This window comes from Ambystoma mexicanum, chromosome 7q (assembly GCF_040938575.1).
Source record: "Ambystoma mexicanum isolate Mex_15411 chromosome 7q, UKY_AmexF1_1, whole genome shotgun sequence".
In the NCBI taxonomy this organism is placed as follows: domain Eukaryota; kingdom Metazoa; phylum Chordata; class Amphibia; order Caudata; family Ambystomatidae; genus Ambystoma; species Ambystoma mexicanum.
Window position 1 is genome coordinate 660,620,555 of NC_090941.1, and position 19,129 is coordinate 660,639,683.

General features: G+C 44.1%; 1 protein-coding gene across 2 annotated transcripts in view; it reads left to right on the forward strand.

Moving 5' to 3' along the window:
• The first annotated feature begins 17,958 nt into the window (after window positions 1-17,958).
• FLT3 (fms related receptor tyrosine kinase 3) overlaps window positions 17,959-19,129 on the forward strand; it is an 842,728-nt gene continuing 841,557 nt past the window's right edge. For both annotated transcript variants that reach the window (XM_069639890.1, XM_069639891.1), the window contains exon 1: window positions 17,959-18,085. In XM_069639890.1, coding sequence (XP_069495991.1) covers window positions 18,052-18,085 — 34 coding nt within the window. In that variant the 5' untranslated portion in view covers window positions 17,959-18,051. The remainder of the gene's footprint in view (window positions 18,086-19,129) is intronic.

Genomic DNA, 19,129 nt, shown 5'->3' on the forward strand with positions numbered 1-19,129 from the left:
TTAGAAACTATGCTATGTGATGCCACTTCCTGTTTTGTCAAGAGGTAAACGGTCGTGTTCCATCGTTTCCTGTGATGTCACTTTGGGGTGCGGTCTTCCTGTGACATCATCAGGGGGTCAAGGGTCATGTGATGTCACGTCCGCTACCCCAGGCATTTTGGTGAAATGGTATCCCTGGAGCTATCCTACCGCCACGGATAGCTCAGAAGATACTTCAATCATTTAAAGGCAAACTACTAGTATGGCAAATATAGCCTTACACAGTTAGAGTGGCTTAATCTATTACTACATAGTCAAATGTGGTCACCCAATGATGCAAATACCTCAACATAATTACTAATTACGCGAGGTGTGGTTGTACAAGGATTATTGAAAAAGATTTACAGTGCGCGGGGGAAATTGACTGATGACTTTACATTCTTCTGGTACACTGTTGTTGCCCCTCCCAAACAATTTTTATTCTGTTATGAACCAGACGCACTGTAAAAGGAATTGAGGGATTTTACCATGATAAACGAATTGCTTACAAGCTATATTCGAAATATCAAAAGTCAGTACATTGCAATCACCCATGATGGTTTTAGAAAAATCACCAACCCGTCCGACCCTTCTTGCTATTCTAATACCACCACTGCTAAGTGGTCTGTCCTTTAGGTTCTCTTTTATCCAGAACAAAGGTTTACTCAGAAGATATTCTGAATATTCATTGCTTCCTTCTCAACGAGGTGCATCTCCAACTAATACTAAAATAAATAGAGCGGTTGCCGGGTGAAGGCTCAAACTAATAGTATTGGTTTTCTAAGCTGTCAGAATTGTACATGGCCAACAGTGTCCAGAGCTAACTGATTGCGTATTCTTGACTGGAGGACATTCACAGCGTGACTGGCTGCATTACCTGTGTTTGAGGACATGCTAGATGACAGGATATTGCTAGTCGGTATTCAAAGTTACTGGATTAACATGCAAGGCTCTTTGGGTACAAGATATTGTTGGTCTGAGCAGAGTCGACAAATTGGATAATGTGAGTTCAGTTTTCTCTAGTCTTTCATCTAAAGTCAAACAACTGAGTGAACAAGACCAAGGGATTTCTCCAGATACATTTCCAGCGGCAGGCCATTTGCAGTTCCCTCAATCGCCCCCGAGCAACATCAACGGTTTGCACAGAGGAGCTGGATGTTCAGATATGTTGGAGCATGGATTTTAAGGGCAGCACCTGCTTTAGTAGTGGAAGAGTTCCATTTTGAAAGAAAGCTGTACCTTTTCCACATTAGCAAGTTTATATTTCAAGCACATAATCAACTTCTTGGTTTTCCTTTTACTGTGAGCGGAGCTCAAACACTTGTGAGGTCCACATTTTCATTTGATTGAGTCCTGATAGTTTCTAATGAAGTGATTCATGTAATTTAAGGAGCGTTTTTCTTAAAGTAATCCTGACCAGAGCAATCTGTTCATTGCTTCAGAAGTGTTTCAGGAGGGCCCTGGTGAAGCAAAATATTTTGCCAAAGAGACAGCCTCATTATAACTTTGCCACTATCTTGGCTGTAATTCCGCCAGGATACCGGCAAATAGTAACACTGTTACCGACACTCAGTCCGGCGATATTACTGCCGGATTACGTGGGCCGGTAAGGGAAATTCCCATTCTGTGGAGTCCAATAGGATTCCGTGGGGGGGATTTGTTGGTATTACCGGCAATGTCTGTCAAAAAGGTAGTGGAATTACCTCCAGATCGTAGCTGTAGGTAATTCCTCCACTCCACTGGCAAACTTGTAATTTGCGGGTGCGAAAATGTGCTGGTACAGGGTAATACCGGCATGTTAATTCTGCACCAAAAAAGTTCTAATGAGGCCCTTTGTATGTGAAAATCAAAGTCATTAGCCTAACTAGCTGAAGTTGGCAATTAATCTCAAAATTCATTGATTGAAGACTCAGGTGTGCTGATGCGAGCATCATGCTCGCCCATGGCCTTCTTTAGAACATGTTCTATTGTACCTAACATAGGCTTCTTCTTCCTAGTCGGTGGTAAACGAAACGCGAGGAGAAACAATTGTCTTTTTTTAGGCCCTTTTGTTATATGAATCTTTTTGGAGTTTTGGAGTTTCGAAGTACCTAATGTAGAATGAGCAATGGGTGGGCTCAAAGGGATTGGGGGGGGAATAAAAAAACCTGCTGTCACCCGCTCGGATAGCAGAGGGAAATAAATAAGGAAGAAGGCCTGAATGTTTCTTCCCCCACTCCATAGTCATTTCCAGACAATAAACCGATACAGAGACAACCGGAGGAAAGAAATTAAGGGATAGTAGCTGTTAGGCAAAATTACATGCAGTACCCTTTGGGGACACTACACATAATTAAGACTACAGGTATAAGCACAATCTCACCTTTGGTACAAGCCTGTACTACACAGTTATGTGGTAGCAGTGGCTGAGCAGCCAGACGTATCTCAAGAGTGATGTGAGCAGTACAAGATGTTACACAAAGGACATGCAATCACAGTAGTTCAAACAAACACTATTCAAGGTTCTTTGGTAAAAGAATATACATGTATTTACACAGTCAGTTGGAAAACATGCCACTAGTAAATACTAAACCAATAAGTTTCTGAACAAGTTAGGCTCCCCTGAAGTGGGAGCAAAATGGCACTTCAGTAACTTTCAAAAGGGGTAGAAAGACAAAGGTTAGAAGAATTAAAGCCCAATTACTTTCATAGGCAGGGCAAATAGTTTCAGTTGACTACAACTGGAAATTCAATTCAATAGGCCTGGGCCAAAGTCAATGGTTCAGAGTCTTGGATAGGATAGCACAGTTCTGGTAGTAAACGGTTAAGTCTTTGCCAATGTTCGAAGAAGTAGTTTGCCAGAAAAAGAGTTACATGTCGGATTAAGAGCGAACAAGACTCCAAAGTTGGGAAAGTTTCACAAACTTTCACCGCGGCAGAAAGGATTTCCACACCGCATTTGCACAGTACCTTGTGTATGAAGAAAAGCTGTAGCTGAGGCGGTTGTTCCTGGCAGTTCCTGCAGATCTCGCTGTTCCTGAGCTTCACTCGTGGGGACAAGAAGGAGGACGTCAGGAGGTTCTTGCACTGCCCAGAGAAGAGGCCACAAGCTTGGCTAAGCATCAGTTTTAAGGTCTGAGTGCCTTAAAGTCCACAAACTGGTGGCCTTCTCACTGGCTATCCGGTTTTCAACAGCACTCTGATGAAAATTCGACCAGTATGGAGACAGTGTCCCAGTGGCTTACGAGTAGGTTGTTCCCACCAGCTCAAGGGAAGAAGTCGTCCTTGAAGGAGCTTCTCTGTCGATGGCGTTTCAGGCAATTCGGACCTGCAGCAGGGCTTCACCAGGCAAACCAACGGTCCAGGAGTTGCAGCAGTCGTCTTCCTTCAGCTCGTCTTCGGTTCTTTCATTCCAGTGGTCGACTCTGCCTTCCAGTTCTGGAGACTCACCTTTTAAACAGTTTTCTCCCATTCATTACAGCCTGGCTGTCACTCACCCAGCAGGGTGGCTGTCCTTGCCGGACAGTCAGCCAGCCAATCACACCAAAGTGCATACAGGTCTCCTAGGAGACTAAACACAGGGAGTTTTTGGCACCTCCCTCACATCCTGTCCACCCAGACACTCAGGCGCCAGAGGAGGACTTCAGCACTGAAGCCCGCCAAAGGGCAGGGAACAAAGGGACCAAACCTGGTTTGGTGCGCAGAGTTAAACACAAGAAGGACCTTTCCTAAAAGAAACGGCAAAAAAAGATGACCGGAGTCTGGTTTTACAGAGGGGTCATGGGCGCCATATTGAAAAACATGGCTGACTCGATTTTTAGCTACCGGTGTTCGTGGTCGGAAAAAATCATGGTAGTTCGTTCTAAAACCACTGCCACCAGCAATTTCAAGAGGAAAAGGTAATATTTGACTGTTACATGAGTGTTTAGACACAGGGGATGCTAGGCAACCCCTCCAGCACTCTATAGGAAGATAATGTGTGATGGGTCTATGCATTTAAAAAGACTAGCAAAGTCATTTAACTTTACATGCTCTGGGAGATGGTAGTCAGTCCAAGAGAAGGTATTTAAACTTTGGGGAGTCTGAAAGACACCCCTGTGCCACTGCACGGAAGGTGCTGTGTGACACACAAGAAAAAGATGATGCCTATGGAGTTGTTTAAAACCCCATATGCAAAGAACACAAAAGTAAAACACACATCAAAATACAAGAAAGAGTGGGAAAAAAGGCTCACACTCTTTCCAGTAAAATTAAAATCCTAGAAATCCATCAAAGTTGCTGGGGGTCTCAAAAGGTAAGGGAAATTAGAACATTCTTGAGAATTCTCCCTAACAGTAGCCAAAATCCTCAAATTGGTTGTAGAAAAGTTATAACCTCTTTGCCGGCCCACACAATTCTCCAAAATGGTCTCATGATCAGGAAAGACCAAGTAAAGAGTTGCAAGTACCTGACCGGGACAGCACAGCTTACATTGGTAAATATGTTGCTGCTCTAGCCAGTGGGTTCAGGGAGTACAAGGTAATAAAAAGCTCCAGGTAACTCGGCAGCCCCGAACAACCTGCACCCTTCAGCTGTGGGCTTACACCATGCAATTTATGCAGTTACAGATTTTGCTGTTGCCGGGGGTCGGTTTCGGGAATGGAGGTGGGTGCAGGGAACGGGCATGGGCACAAAGTCTCCTGGTGGATCGGCAGCCCTAAATAGCCTCTGTCCAGCAGCTGCTTGTTTATGCTGTGTAGCTTATGCTGGTGAAGATTTCACTGATGCGGGGGAGAGGAGGTCTGGGTAACAGGAGTCAGCCCAAACCCTCCTGGTAGCTCGGCAGACCCAAAAGCCTGCGTCTTTCCGTGTAGGAAGTCCTGTTCTTTCCTTGCCCCATTGTTTCCACCAGGGCTGGACTGACCCGTCGGTCAATCGGCCCGTGGCCGATACAAAATCATGGAGGAGACCTTGGGGCCGGTTCCTGAAGCCCATGCTGGGCCGGTCTCCGGTGCTTATAAAAGCACACTTTACATTATCAAAACTACATTAACAAAATCCTTACTTGGGAGGCAGCCTGGCCATGGCTTTCTCAAGGTCCTTTGTGCAGCAGATCTTGTGAGGTACTCTTAGATGTTGCAAGCAAGGCAGCAACAGTGTGGAGGGGACCCCAAAGATGTCCTAAGCAGGCTGTGACTTCCAGGGGCAGCCTGGCATGATAGCAGCATTGTGGGGATTCCTGACTGGGTCGCCTGCCTCAGGAGCGGCCTGACATTGATTGCAACAGTGGAGGCCCAGAACAAGGCCTTTCACCGAAGCGACATCTCCCAGCAGTGACCCGGGAAGACAATGAGGCCCAGCTCCAATCATGTGATGTGCCTTCTCCTGGGAAGCACTGTCTATCACAGAGCACCGGAGCAGCGGCAGTAAAGGAGCAACACTCCCGGTCCCCACGGGGAGTGCTTAACAAGTGAGCCTGGCCACAGTGTAGAGCCCCATTGCTAGGAGGAGCGCCTCGTCTTAAGGCAAGATCAACCAGTTATGTCAGTCGGGCAACCTTCCAACTGTTTCCCTACAGCGCGCCTCTCGTGCCACTTTCAAAGTTCCGTTTGTTTTTTGTTTGAGGGTCTCCTGCACGCCAGATGCACAGGGGGCCCCTTCCATTTGTTTTTTTACAGGTTTCTGTACAGGGGCTAAGATTTCGGCTTAGGGGTTGGGAACAAGTTTATAAATGGCACGACTGCCATCTTGGAGAATAGTAATCCCTATATATTTCTTCATTGTTATGCTTGTGGGATGCTGAGGGCTTCCCCTTTACCATCATGTGAATTTAGTATTACACACAGACTGGGTATGCTTTTTTCACTCTTCCATTTGGTGAATGATCTGTGAATTTGTGGAAACTGCAACATTGTTGTCTCTAATGAGAGGTTGTCTGCCAAGGGACAATTACCCTGTACCTCTGTATGTTCTCCAAAACATTCTAAAGCCAGGACGTTGTAGGTTTCCAGGATTCAATCTGCAGGATTCTCTGACTCATCACACACCCCTTTTAAATTGTAAAATGACTATCCTGATGTTCCAGTTGAAGCTTCAACAATATTACAAGCTATGCTATTAGGGTCTACTCAATTAAATAGTTTTACTTAAGAGGAAAGGACGCTTTTTGAAGGCTGGTGCTGGAGGTTTATTTAAAGGGAGCTGCAGGCTCTCCAGAATTGATAGGGTGTGTCTTATCTGTACCCTGCTGGTCATACAGGTTTTTCTGAGAGATTGTATTATGGATTCACCCTATAAGGCTGATCAACCATCACGGGGTGAGTAACCACTGTATTACCATTGCATTACCACATCGCCAAACTACAGGTTTGGAGGTAAGGCAGTGGAAACACCTCCAGCTAAATGTTGGAGATAATTACTCTGCCTTACTGCTCAAACCAGGCAAATCAGTGGTATTACCGCACAAATCTCAATGAAGTCCTATGAACTCCAATTAATGGAGACTAACACTGCCTACAACCATTTGTGATTGGGTGGTAATACTGCTGGACCAAGCGGTGGTAACTGTAATACCATTTGGTGGTATCTCTACAGTATTACCGCTGAGATACCACCAAACTCGTAATGAGTATGAGCTAATTTACTTGATGATTTCACAAATCATATTTACATGCCTTGAAATTCTCCATGAGGATCTCTCAAATCTCCCAAATATATTACTAAAATCTCTCATATATTTCAAATCTCTCTAATGGTGCTTGCAAATCCTCAGGATGTGTGGTATTAGCACACACCCACTAACAACCCTAGTATTCTAGTGCTAGATACTGGAGTGACTAATCTTGCTGCAGTGTAGCATGGAGGATGTGTGAGCAGTGGATGGGGTTTGTGTTCACTTACTGAAAGTGCCTGATGACATTGAGTGTGGGCAGCTGTGAGAAGGTTGTACGTAGTGTGACGGCATCATGAAGTACGACACAGACAACAGACTTCAAGTTTAAATAAAAGAAGCGCATTTAACTGAAATGTGAGGATGGTTGAAAGCAAAATTTACCCTATAGTAATATGGGTTTTCCCTACTAGAACAAAACTAAGGAAAGTCTGTGTCAACAAGTTCAACTTAAATGTTTGTTTGTGTCTAACACCTATCCTTGCCCTCACAACTATATTAAACCAATGTGTAGGGATGACAATTCAAAAGAAACAGTGTTCAACTCAAGGTTCTGAGCTTCTTCTAGCTCACAACTTTCTCTCAGGTGCCCATCCTCAAGCATAAGAAAGCTCCATGAAAGAAAAGGCTCAAAGTTTACCTTCTTCAGCTCATGTCAATATAGTTCCAGAATGATCTTTGGGTTTCCCTTCCCCAAGTTTTAAGTAGCACAATCCAGAACATAAATGGGTCTCAGAATTCTGTTCCCAAGACAACAGGTATAGTTCAAAAGTGTTGCAATGGTTTTGTTGAGCTGGTGTCGTAATGTCTTTAGCTCTCACCAATAGTTCCAGAACAATCCTTGGGGTTCCCTTCCCCAGGTTTTAGGTAGCACAATCCAGAATAAAAAGGGGTCTCAGGACTCTGTTCCCAAGGCAACAAGTATAGTTCAAAAGTGTTGCAATGGTTTTGTTGAGCTGGTGTCATAATGTCTTTAGCTCTCACCAATCAGGATTCTCTCGTCTAGGTGCAGTTGTTAGACCACACGGTCCACCGATCACAGGTCACGCAACTTGGATTCCTGGCCTCTTTTTGGGATGGTTTCCGGGTGTCCTTTACTTTCACCATTCAAGTGTTGTGTAGTCTCACACACAGTGTGACTGCACCAATTCTTACCTAACAGTGCCAAACATAGAACTCCCTCAGCATGCACACAGACACCAGATGGCACAAGGTTAAGTTCAAAGGATAGGGAATGCCTCATCTCCTTGGGATGATTAGGAGTATTCTTTAATTGTAAATATGGCAGACTACAAGCTCTCTTCCCCCACTGTGTCTCGCTCACATCTGGACGTCTCAACAATGGTGCCCAAGTTTGGTAGGTTGGATGCCAACCAATGAATTTCCCTTTCCACATGCCTATCCCAGATAGTGTTGACCAATTAGCTGTCTTTATAATGATGAAAAAATAGAAATAATGGTTGTAGTAGGATGGGCCCAGGTGGAGCCATAAGATAGGTATCCACCAATTGAGTTACTTACCCCTATGTATCAAATACATAGTTTTAGCCATTAATCAACCCCATTTCCCTGTAGGTTTTGTAAAATGATAAGTGTAATTCTGTAACAAAACTCACTTGTAATTGTTAGAAAGATGAGAGCTATGAGACAAAATGCTTGTATGCTCTACCGGGTTGGATTCCTTATTTGAATAAAGCTGGGTTTTGACGTGCACCTGAGTACTCCATCATTGAGTATTTTTCCTGAGTGATTGTGTGATCCCTGGCACCTCCTTAATAGCAGCAAATTGATGTGTTTTGAGAGGTTTGGGCATGCACTAAGGGCAGGAACATTCTTAATGTGTTCCTCCATTAGCCAGTCATCAGCCTTGTATTTGTTGCTAAGGAGCTATGGTAGAGATGAGGGTGGGGTCTTTTCCTCCCTCTGCACAGAGTAAAGGTAGTAAAAACAATCCCAAGGCCGTGAGCGTCTATGCACCTGACATGATGAAGAGACTGCATAGCTGGGCTTGTCATACCATCCCCAGCAGCCAATGACTATTGCATCACTCACTTCAGTGATACAGAACTCCTATTGCTAATGGCGACAATTCATCCAGTGCAGTGGCATCTACCTATCTCTACTTATTTCTCTGTGGGTCAGGCATGAGAGAATCACTCAGCCTATCTTGTGCTTTGCATAGCTAAGCAGGAGATCAAAGAGCAAGAAGGAAACTGACGACATATGTTACAATCAGTGGTCGAAGTGGGCGGGAGATGTTGGGAGCAGCGCTCCTCTACATTTTCTATTACGTTTTACCATTTCTATTCAGAAACCGTTTTAAAATAAAAGTGTAAGAAGAAGTTGAAACGAGCACTTCAGTGCACTGTACAAGATTCCCTTAAATTATAATTGGTTTTTATAACTCACTTAATACCGAACAGGTTTCTATGTGCGGACCCAGGATTTGAACCGGACCTGAGGGGTAGCTTTAATATTTAAGAAGCCGGTCAAGAGGTTTGAATGGTGGGTGATTAGAAAGGGGAGAGTGTGTGAAGCTGCAGTCTTTCACTGTGTTTCTTTCAACCTTTAGACAGTGGTGGGGGTGGAATGAAGAAAAGGCAGGATCTAGGTATGGGGTTTGTATTGCGTGTGGGAGTGGGCGTGGCAATGGTGTTTGTAGGGTTTGGGGGGCGGGCCAGCAGGGAACATAGTTTCCCTACTTCTTTTTATACACTTCAACCACTGGTTACAATACTCGATCTCCCAATCAACACCACTGATCATACGTACCCCACCCTACCGGCCCAGCCCCATCATCCATCCCCTTACTCTGCCACAGCAGTAGCTTGAGTTGAAATAGGACCAGAATAGGGTTCATAGTTCTTAGGAGGTTGTGTTGAATAATGAGGCTGCATTGGCATATGACGCTGCAATGGGTGTGAGATGGTGTCGCGTGAGTAAGTGTGAAGAGTGAATCGGAACACTTATAAATTACCTCTACAAACAAAATTGTCTCTGGGTGCTTGCCTTATGTGGGTGTGCAGTTGTTTCATTGACAATGATTATTTTGTGGTAATTCACTTCAATAAATTTATTTTGTGGGGGAGTAATTTATGTATGTATTTTTGGGGGTAAGGGGTATAAGGGTTGAGTGGGAACCGTTGGTGGGTAAGAGGAATGGGGGAACCCCATTATTAAAAAAATGGATACAATGTTGAACTAAATGCATCACAGTCAGTTACCATGAAGGAATTAACTTTGATGAAACAACGTAGGACTCCTTACATGCTGTTCCGCAGCTCATATGTTTGCTAGAGGGGTCTATAGATGTAAGATTTAAACAATTTGCTGAAAGATCATAATGAAGGGCAGTTACACAAAGCTCCCAAACAGCTAAGATCTTCCCTTCTAGAAAATGTAGTTTTGGGATGTTTTGTAACAATATATTTAGACACTACCTCTAACATGGGGAGTTCATTCCCACGCCCCCCCCTGAGTTAAAACGCCACACAATATATAATTTGTTTGATTCGGCCTAGGCCTGTGTATGACTCATATAGAGCTATGTATATCCCTCCCCCAGTGCCACCAATACGCCAAGTATCTGGCAAGAATAAGGCTGTGGTACAGAAAGAATATGGTTACCAGACATTTCGACGAAATGTCCGGACACCAAAGAATATATATTTATTAAATAACAGGTCCAATGAATATTTGCAACAAATGATTACACGCGCTACCTTCTCCTTGGCACAAAGCAAAGCTTCAATACAATAACTCACTTTTTGGGATTTCACATTTAGGTTTCATGTACATGGAACACGTGCCAAATAAACAGTGTAACCTCCTGTCCCACAAACCACTTAATTAAACAATATGATGGAAGATTACAAGATCATGAGCATAAGCATTCCTTGATCAGGTTTAGATTTAAACCACCTGCAACCTTTTTCTATTTTCAAAAGCAATTTCACACGTGTAGCGCTTTGAATGTTTAATTTCCCTTCGCACATGCCGAAACTAACAATGTGAAATGACATAAAACATTGTAAAGCAGCACATTTGTCACACATGGAACCTTTTCCTTCTTCACCCTGAACCAATACAAAATCTGCTTTCTATCAGGGTCACTTTCTCACTCTCAGGAGAGAATGTGCATTTTTTAATTAGGAACTGCACTTTGTTTCATTTAGCAAAGCATTTCTCTACCCAGCACCAAAATCCCAGACATTCAGTAACATTCAGCACCCCTCTGCTTAAAGGCCATGTCTGAATTTTGTTTTTAGACAAGCACACCCCTTCGTTTTATGGAATTCTGGGGTTGACAAGGACATAGGTGTACCCGATTACATTAACAGACTATAGATTTTAGTCATACTGGGAGTGTGTTTTGTTAATTTCGAATGTTAACAAAATCACCCAATTTTTTTAAACTATTGGGGAATTAAATGAAAGAATATTTATCAAAATATAGTAAGCGTCTACTTCCATACCCTCCATCCATTACCTAGGAAGAAGGTATTAAATCAAACAAATACCCAAACTTGTTTCTGTTGGACAAACAACTTACAATGGATTTCGAGTTTGGTGCTCAGGAAAGACGTCAGTGTTTCAGGACTTTCTCTTGGGGAAACTCAGGGATCTGGTCAGGCACTTCAGTCATGGGGAGCCACCAGCATTCATCCCTCTAATTTGCTCTCCTTGCAAAGATCCCAGCCTCTTTAGTCCTTCCCAATTGCTGTTTCCCAGACAATATTAAGTCTGCAGCATTTTTTCAATAGTTGCACCCAGATGATTTTTACACAGCTCTAAGGCAAGGTTAAAGTCTGCAACCCCCCTTCAGTATTCACCCAGATGATTTTAGGCAGTTCCCCTCTCTATGGCTTCTACATGCACTTTTTAACCTCAAAGCCATACCTCCGAAATATTCAAATTAGAAGGTGCTTGCATATTAGCCCTGAATTGTAATTGGACCCCTAATGTCCTCTCCACCCCCACGGCCCAGCCCCTCTCTGTGGATAGGCCCCTGGAGTTATGTACTTGAAATGATGAGAGGAATGAATCCACCCACTGTAGTTTCCATTTTACACTGTTCAATTAATGTTCACTACATGGCAACTTTCTTCATTTTACAAATAAACCTCACAACATATATAATTTTGGGTTCCTCTAATCATGCCGCTCGTAATGAACTAAATCCCATCTTGGCAGGAGGTTGCAAGTGCAAACAGCAATTTTTTGCAGTTTATACAAAAATGTTAATAGTAATGAACGTGACATTTTCTACCCATATATCTATTTTATTACGTTATCACATCCCCAAATCTCTGCTTTTCTGGAGATTTAAAAGCACATTTTAGGTTGTAACTCTTGTCCCCAAGGACGAATTCTGATAAGAGTTACATCAATAAGTAGGTCGGTTCAGCAGCTTTTTAGAGATAATTGAACCATTATGGTGCGACTTATGATTCTTGAGAAAATGAACAAACTATGATCATCCATTTAAACTAAATGGCAATCTTCAAACATATACACAAATCCTGACTTTCATTCCACAGTTCAGTTTAATTTCTCCTCTGGGCATCTGCTTCAGTCTCTGCTGCTCCATTGTTAATTTTAGCCTGTAATTACCCCCATCAGACTTTCTTCTCTCAGGGATAATGTTCATTCTATTGCTTATCTCAAAGAACAGGCCCCAATAAAATTCCATCTTGGTCACTGCTTGGGTGTTCTGAATTGAAACTGGGCCCTTTTCAGGAAATAGAAACTTAAAGTCATGCCTTCAGAAACAGACACTCAAGGGCTTTGTAAAGATTTAATTTCCTTGGGCACATGAGGCCTTTTTAACTTGATTGCGTCTTGCCACCACTTGTTCATTGTCTCATCACGATATGTTCATTTTGGCAAAGGAAATGTTACATCCATGTGTTTATTATTTCAGCTGCAAAATGCACCCACGTCCATTATGGCAGTTTCTGTGTTTGCAAATGCCATGCTTTCCTTGTAGAATAAGCCTTTATTTTTTCTGGCTTTATCAATTATATGCAAGGCCTAATCGGTAAGTGGATTTCTCTTTATTTGAAACAGCATTATGATATGTGGCACATGTGAATGAAATACTGCCTTTTTGTCTGTTGGCTCAGAATGTGCCTTTCCAATTCCCTCCTGCAGCCTGGTTTCATTTTTCACATATTCCTTGCTTCAATTGCAGAAGGAAGCCAAAAAAGTGATGGGTGGAAGGTTTTGAATTAATCTGAACCACTGGCACTGCTCTGGGCAACCTTCCACACCACCGTTTCTAGCCTTTCTTCGCCATTGCAAAAGGGGTCTAGCCATATGCAAATCAGTCAGGTACTGCCACCAATGGGAGCAGCCCTGCCCGAACTGCTAGGCCAGGTCCCCTCAACACAGAAACACGGGCAACCCCAGACATGTTTCAGACTTGTTGGGCCTCATCAGTGATGTGCAGCTTGGTTCCCTATGGCTCCTCGAGAAAGGGACCCACGTCTGGGCATACCCTCTCTCACATAGGGAGACAAACTGAAACCAAAAAAGTGATGGGTTGAAGGTTTTGAATTAATCTGGACCACTGGCACTGCTCCGGGAAACCTTCCACAACACCGTTTTTTAGCCCATCTGTGCCATTCCAAAAGGGGTCCAGCCATATGCAAATCAGGCAGGTACTGCCGCCAATAGGAGAAGCCCTGCCCGAACTGCTAGGCCAGGTCCCCTTTGCATGGAAACACAAGCAACCCCAGACATGTTTTGGCCTTGTTTGGCGTCATCAGTGAGGTGCAGCTTGGTTCTGTATGGCGCATCAAGCAAGGGACTCACATCTGTGCATACCCTCTCTCACTTAGGGAGACAAATTGAAATCAAAAATGTTATGGGTTGAAGATTTTTTAATTATTCTGCACCACTGGCACTGCTCTGGGCAGCCTTCCACACCATTTGCCTGTCTGCACCATTGCAAAACGGGTCCAGCCATATGCAAATCAGTCCGCTTTAGAGCTGCCCTGCAAAAACTACTAGGCCACCTCTGCACGGAAACACAAGCAACCCCAGACATGTTTCAGGCTTGTTGGGCCTCATCAGTGAGCTGCAGCTTGATTCCCTATTGCGCAGCGAGCAGAAGTACATACATTTGAATTCACTAGGCACATCAGCAGTGTTGACATTTTTGATGCTGACTTTTCAGTCTGCCGGTGTGCCTTCCCATGACAAGAAGGTATTTTTTGCACATTTTTGGGCCTTACATGGCCTTTCAGTTCACTTGATCCTGGGGCTGCCATTACACAGAGGAGTTGTACATTCATGTCCTTGTGCAAGTGCAAAGTTGTAATAGGAGCCCTAGTTACTAATCACTTAGACTATTGCAATGCCCACAGCCTCAACACCTTGTCACATGTTGCACTATGCTTCTGCCTACTGTAGGGGAGTAGCTGCATGGCTCTCCAGGATTCCCGCCCCCCTGCCTCCTATATGTTAGAAGTTGCAGACTGTCCCATATTTGACACCAGCAGTTGTGCCAATACCACAGCGAGTATTTGTGAAAAGGTATCCACTGAGAAAACCGTATCAAATGTATCCCTGAAGAGACGACAATCTGAGGGAGGAACTCCCTGAAGGAATATGAAAAAGAGTGAAAGAGAAGCTAGTGACGTCACAAAAGACTAGCGTGATGGACTGAGTATACTGGCTGAAGAGAATGCGTGGATTTTATGGAAACTGATGACGAAGAGAAGAATCGAGTAAACTTACACATGCAGAGAAGAAGATTGTATGTATGCAAAGTGCTACAGAAATGCAACTATTCAATAATCATACAGACGCAGAAACGCAAGTAGATTACGTGATCATAGAAGCTGGCTATACATAGTAAAAAGCCGCCACTGTATAGGAACTGGACATTGGTGTCATGAATTGAGTAAACTGAAATCTATGGAGAGGAAATGCAGAGAATTGTGTCACAGCATGAATAAGCTACAATCGTGTAAGAGCCTGGCGAGGCTGTCTGGCCGGGCATCAAAACAGAAGTAGCCAAGATCGGGTATCGATTCTTAAAAGCAGTGAATCGGTGAAGGATGAATCATCCCTTATTAAGGGGCAAAGAAAGAACACCAACAGTGTCAAGTTTTATTAATTTAAGACATTTAATGCTGCAGAATGGACCAGAATCATGGTCTCCCATTCGTGAGCTGCGGATGGAAATAGAGTTGTGCTTGGCGTCCTCGAACAACGATAGTGAGAGCCTACACTCCCATATATTCCAAGTTCAAAGACAATCTGCCTGGCAGAAGGCATGGGTGATGAGAGATGTTGGGCTAATTGGGTGGAGAGATAAAGTCAAGTCCACCTCCTGGCACCTGGGTACGAGCTCACGTGCTGCTAAGTGAACCGAATGTTCCAGGCATAGCACGAGCATGCCAACCAATTGTAGAGGGCCGTATAATGAAGGGCATTATAGTTTAAGAGCCCACGATAAACCGTGTACTTAACAGTATTGAAGAGGACATATTTTAGAGGTAGGCATAAGTTGTCCACATGACAGTAGACAACCAATCACAATCCCAGTCCTCGTAGAAAGTACACTTAGATGTTCCCCTTGAACCAATTTAATTGGTTGTAGGTTTTTCTTATTCGCCACGAGTATGATGTCACTTCTAACGTATTTTTAGTATAAAATGTATGTTTTATGAGAAATGTGTGGAGAACATTAGTTTGTCCATTTTAACCTCCCTGTTATTATTATTCTGTGAAACCCATCCATTGCATGCAAATTGCTAAAGAACCATAAGTTCACTACCCTCTTCTTTGCCGAGACCACGGTTCCTCTTCTTTTTTTGGTACACTTCTACCACTGTGCAGCTTCCTCAGTACCAATCCTTAACCACCTGATTTATCTGGGGACCATAGAGAGAGTGTTGTCTGCACTTGCCCCAATCGGTTGATCCTCCCCAGAAATTGGGGACATTTGTATTGCAAGCCACCATGTTAAACATCTCAAAGATAACTTGCCCAATGGGCAGTTATCTATGAAAAAGCAGCAATTAAGAAGCTTACGAGGCAGAAGCCAAGCACCTAACATTGAAATTGAATGAAAGAGAATACCCAAGAAAACGAATTAAAAAAGCTTCAAAGAGAGAATTTAACAATAATCGAGAGGCTGTACGGGAGGATAAGATCAAAAAACCACCTGACGGTAGGATAGTTTATGTGAATACATTTACTAATTTCAGCCTTACCATAACCAATATTGTTCGAAAACAATGGAAACTGCTCAACTTTCATGCCCACTATTTGCCTATGAAAAATCTACTACCATAGGAAATCGTATTAGTAATAGTAAACTGAAAGTCCACAGACCAGAACCCAAAAGCCTAATAAGAACTTGGGGGGGATGGAACAAATTACTGGCCACTACCCATGCGGGCAATGTACTGTCTGTAAAATGACCGCCAAATCTAAACAGATAGACATTGGATTGGAAAAACCATGGAGACAAATGCAATTTTCGAATTGCCATTCTGACTATGTCATTTACATGATTACATGCCCTTGTAAGGGTTACAGGTCATTTGGTCGAAAAAAAAGGTCGACAGGACAAATGGTCGACACAATTTGGTCGAAAGACAAATGGTCGAATTTTTTTTTTTTGTATTTTCACATTTTTTTTTTTTGGGGGGGTCCCCCAACCCCCTTTTTTTGCTTAAAAACCCTTTTTTTCCTAAACGAAAACCTGAAAAATATATATAAAAATAAAAAAAAAAAATCGACCATTTGTCTTTCGACCAAATTGCGTCGACCATTTGTCGACCAATTGTCTGTCGACCAAATGACCGGACAGCCCTTGTAAACTCAATTACATAGGTAAAACCATCAGAAGGATAAAAACTCAGATTATCGAGCACAGAAGCTGCATAAAAAACAAAAAACTATTGCCACCTATGGTGAAACCTTTTGTAGACAAAGACCATAACTGTGATGAATTTAAATGGACAGTCCTTATGTCTATGAAGGGAAATGACAACACTTTAAAGAAAAAAAATGTGGTACAAAAAGAACATTCATTGTGTTACTGGTGTAACCGTTGATATACTCTAACTACCTTTCATGTCACTATAGTCCTGGATCCACCACCAGGTCTCAAAATGTTGTCTTTGGCTTTTGTCGGTTTGAGTTGCAACCAGCTCTCCTTCATCAAAAGCATGAATTTGGGCACTTGAGTTTGTTCTCGACCAGTGTGATAACTTAATACACGTGTTGATTATTTGCCTGTTTTATTTTTCTCTTGAGAAGAGCTATATGTTGCTCCGGGCGAAATGTGAATGGAATGTGTAAAAGTCTTGCGTAAGGTTTTTACACATTTCACTCCCGCGCGCCACATTTTCATTTATGTGGTGGAAAGGAGTGGCGGAACACAACTTGCGTGTTCACCGCTGCCTGCCTCTCCGCCATACAAATGCCCAAGCATTTGCGCTGGCATGCATTTTCATTCCATGAGCAATTGCTGGGGATCCCTATTCAGCCTTCCTGCTTTATGCACCAGCATAAATCAGACGGGCTCCGAAGGGACCTATTGCAAACGATGTCTGGCACGCAAACATGGCAGGCAGTGTTTACTCATTTGCATGGCGGAGTGTAAATGCGCAGGGCAGAAGGTGGCGTGTGTACGCTGTCTTCTGCTCTGCACATTTCGGCCGTGCAAATGACATAAATTTAGTGGCAGGGAGCCGCCTGTCTGTGTCTTTTGAACAACATGAGCTCCATAGTGGTCCACCTATAGAAGAATTGAATGAATCTATTAAAATAATCAGAACCACGCGTGCCAAAGTCTCCTCCTCACATGAGGACATTCATACTGCATAGCTTCTAATAAAAGCGTGAATTTTCAGAACATACGCCCACCATTCCAATCATTATTTTGAATGGGCAATTCAGCACATAAAACATGCTTGTATCAAAAAAATACTGCATCAGGGGCGAGGAGGATAGCTCAGGGGCAATGCGTTTGTCAATACAGGTTCGAATCCCGGCCCCGCGCTATCCTAGCTTAAAGCCTGGTCTGCGGTATTAAGCACCTCATAAAAGATTAATTGAATTAGTTTGAATGCGTCTGGTGTGCTTCAAAATGTTCTCATATTGTCATTGATAACTCGTCAAAAATGGAATGTGTCTGACTGTGGCAAGTCATAAAACGCTATGTGGAGAAGCGAGAAGGAATGGAGAAGTGTTTTGCCACAGTGAGAGGTTTTGTGGTGAGTGACGTGTCACGTTGAAATAGCCCCCTGCAGGTCTCAATGCCTCAGAGAAGCTGCAGCAGTGCACACTTCCACAGGGGTCTCGCGGTGGCAAAGCTCTGTGGCCGAGGACGGGGCTGGACTGCAGCAGGTGCAAAGCAGCGAGTGCTGCAGGGCAGGAGCATGCGTGCGTGCTGCGGACTGGTCTGGGTGCAAGGTAAGCACAACAGGACGGATCTGTCGCACCGTTCTGTCTGTTCTCTGAGAATGGCGCTAGTGATTAAATGGGCTATGTCAACTCTACCTAGTCCACTGGCAGTGTCCATGCCAAAAAACGCATGGGATCTTGCCGAGTGTAAAACAGTAGCAAACGGACATGCGCTCCCCTGGTAGGTGACAAATGCACCCTTGTAGTCAACCCCTGCGCTCCCCTGGTAGGTGACAAATGCACCCTTGTAGTCAACCCCTGCGCTTCTCTGGGAGGTGACAAATGCACCCTTGTAGTCAACCCCTGCGCTCCCCTGGGAGGTGACAAATGCACCCGTGTAGTCAACCCCCGTGCTTCCCTGGGGGGTGATAAATGCACCCTTGTAGTCAACCCCTGCGCTCACATCCCATTGTAGTCAACCTCCTACGCTCCCCTGGGAGGTGACAAATGCACCCCTTGTAGTCAACCCATGCGCCCCCCTGGGAGGTGAAAAATGCACCCTTGTAGTCAACCCCTGCGCTCACCTCCCATTGTAGTCAAATGCACCCTTGTAGTCAACCCCTGCGCTCCCCTGGGAGGTGACAAATGCACCCTTGTAGTCGACCCCTGCGCTCCCCTGGGAGGTGACAAATGCACCCGTGTAGTCAACCCCTGCACTCCCCTGGGAGGTGACAAATGGACCCGTGTAGTCAACCCATGCGCTCCCCTGGGAGGTGACAAATGCACCCTTGTAGTCAACCCCTGCACTCACCTGGGAGGTGACAAATGCACCCTTGTAGTCAACCCCTGTGCTCCCCTGGGAGGTGACAAATGCACCCTTGTAGTCAACCCCTGCGTTCCCCTGGGAGGTGACAAATGCACCCTTGTAGTCAACCTCTGCGCTTCCCTGGGAGGTGACAAATGCACTCTTGTAGTCAACCCCTGCGCTCACCTCCCATTGTATAGTCAATCCCTGCGCTCCTCTGGGAAGTGACAAATGCACCCTTGTAGTCAACCCCTGCGCTTCTCTGGGAGGTGACAAATGCACCCTTGTAGTCAACCCCTCGGCTCCCC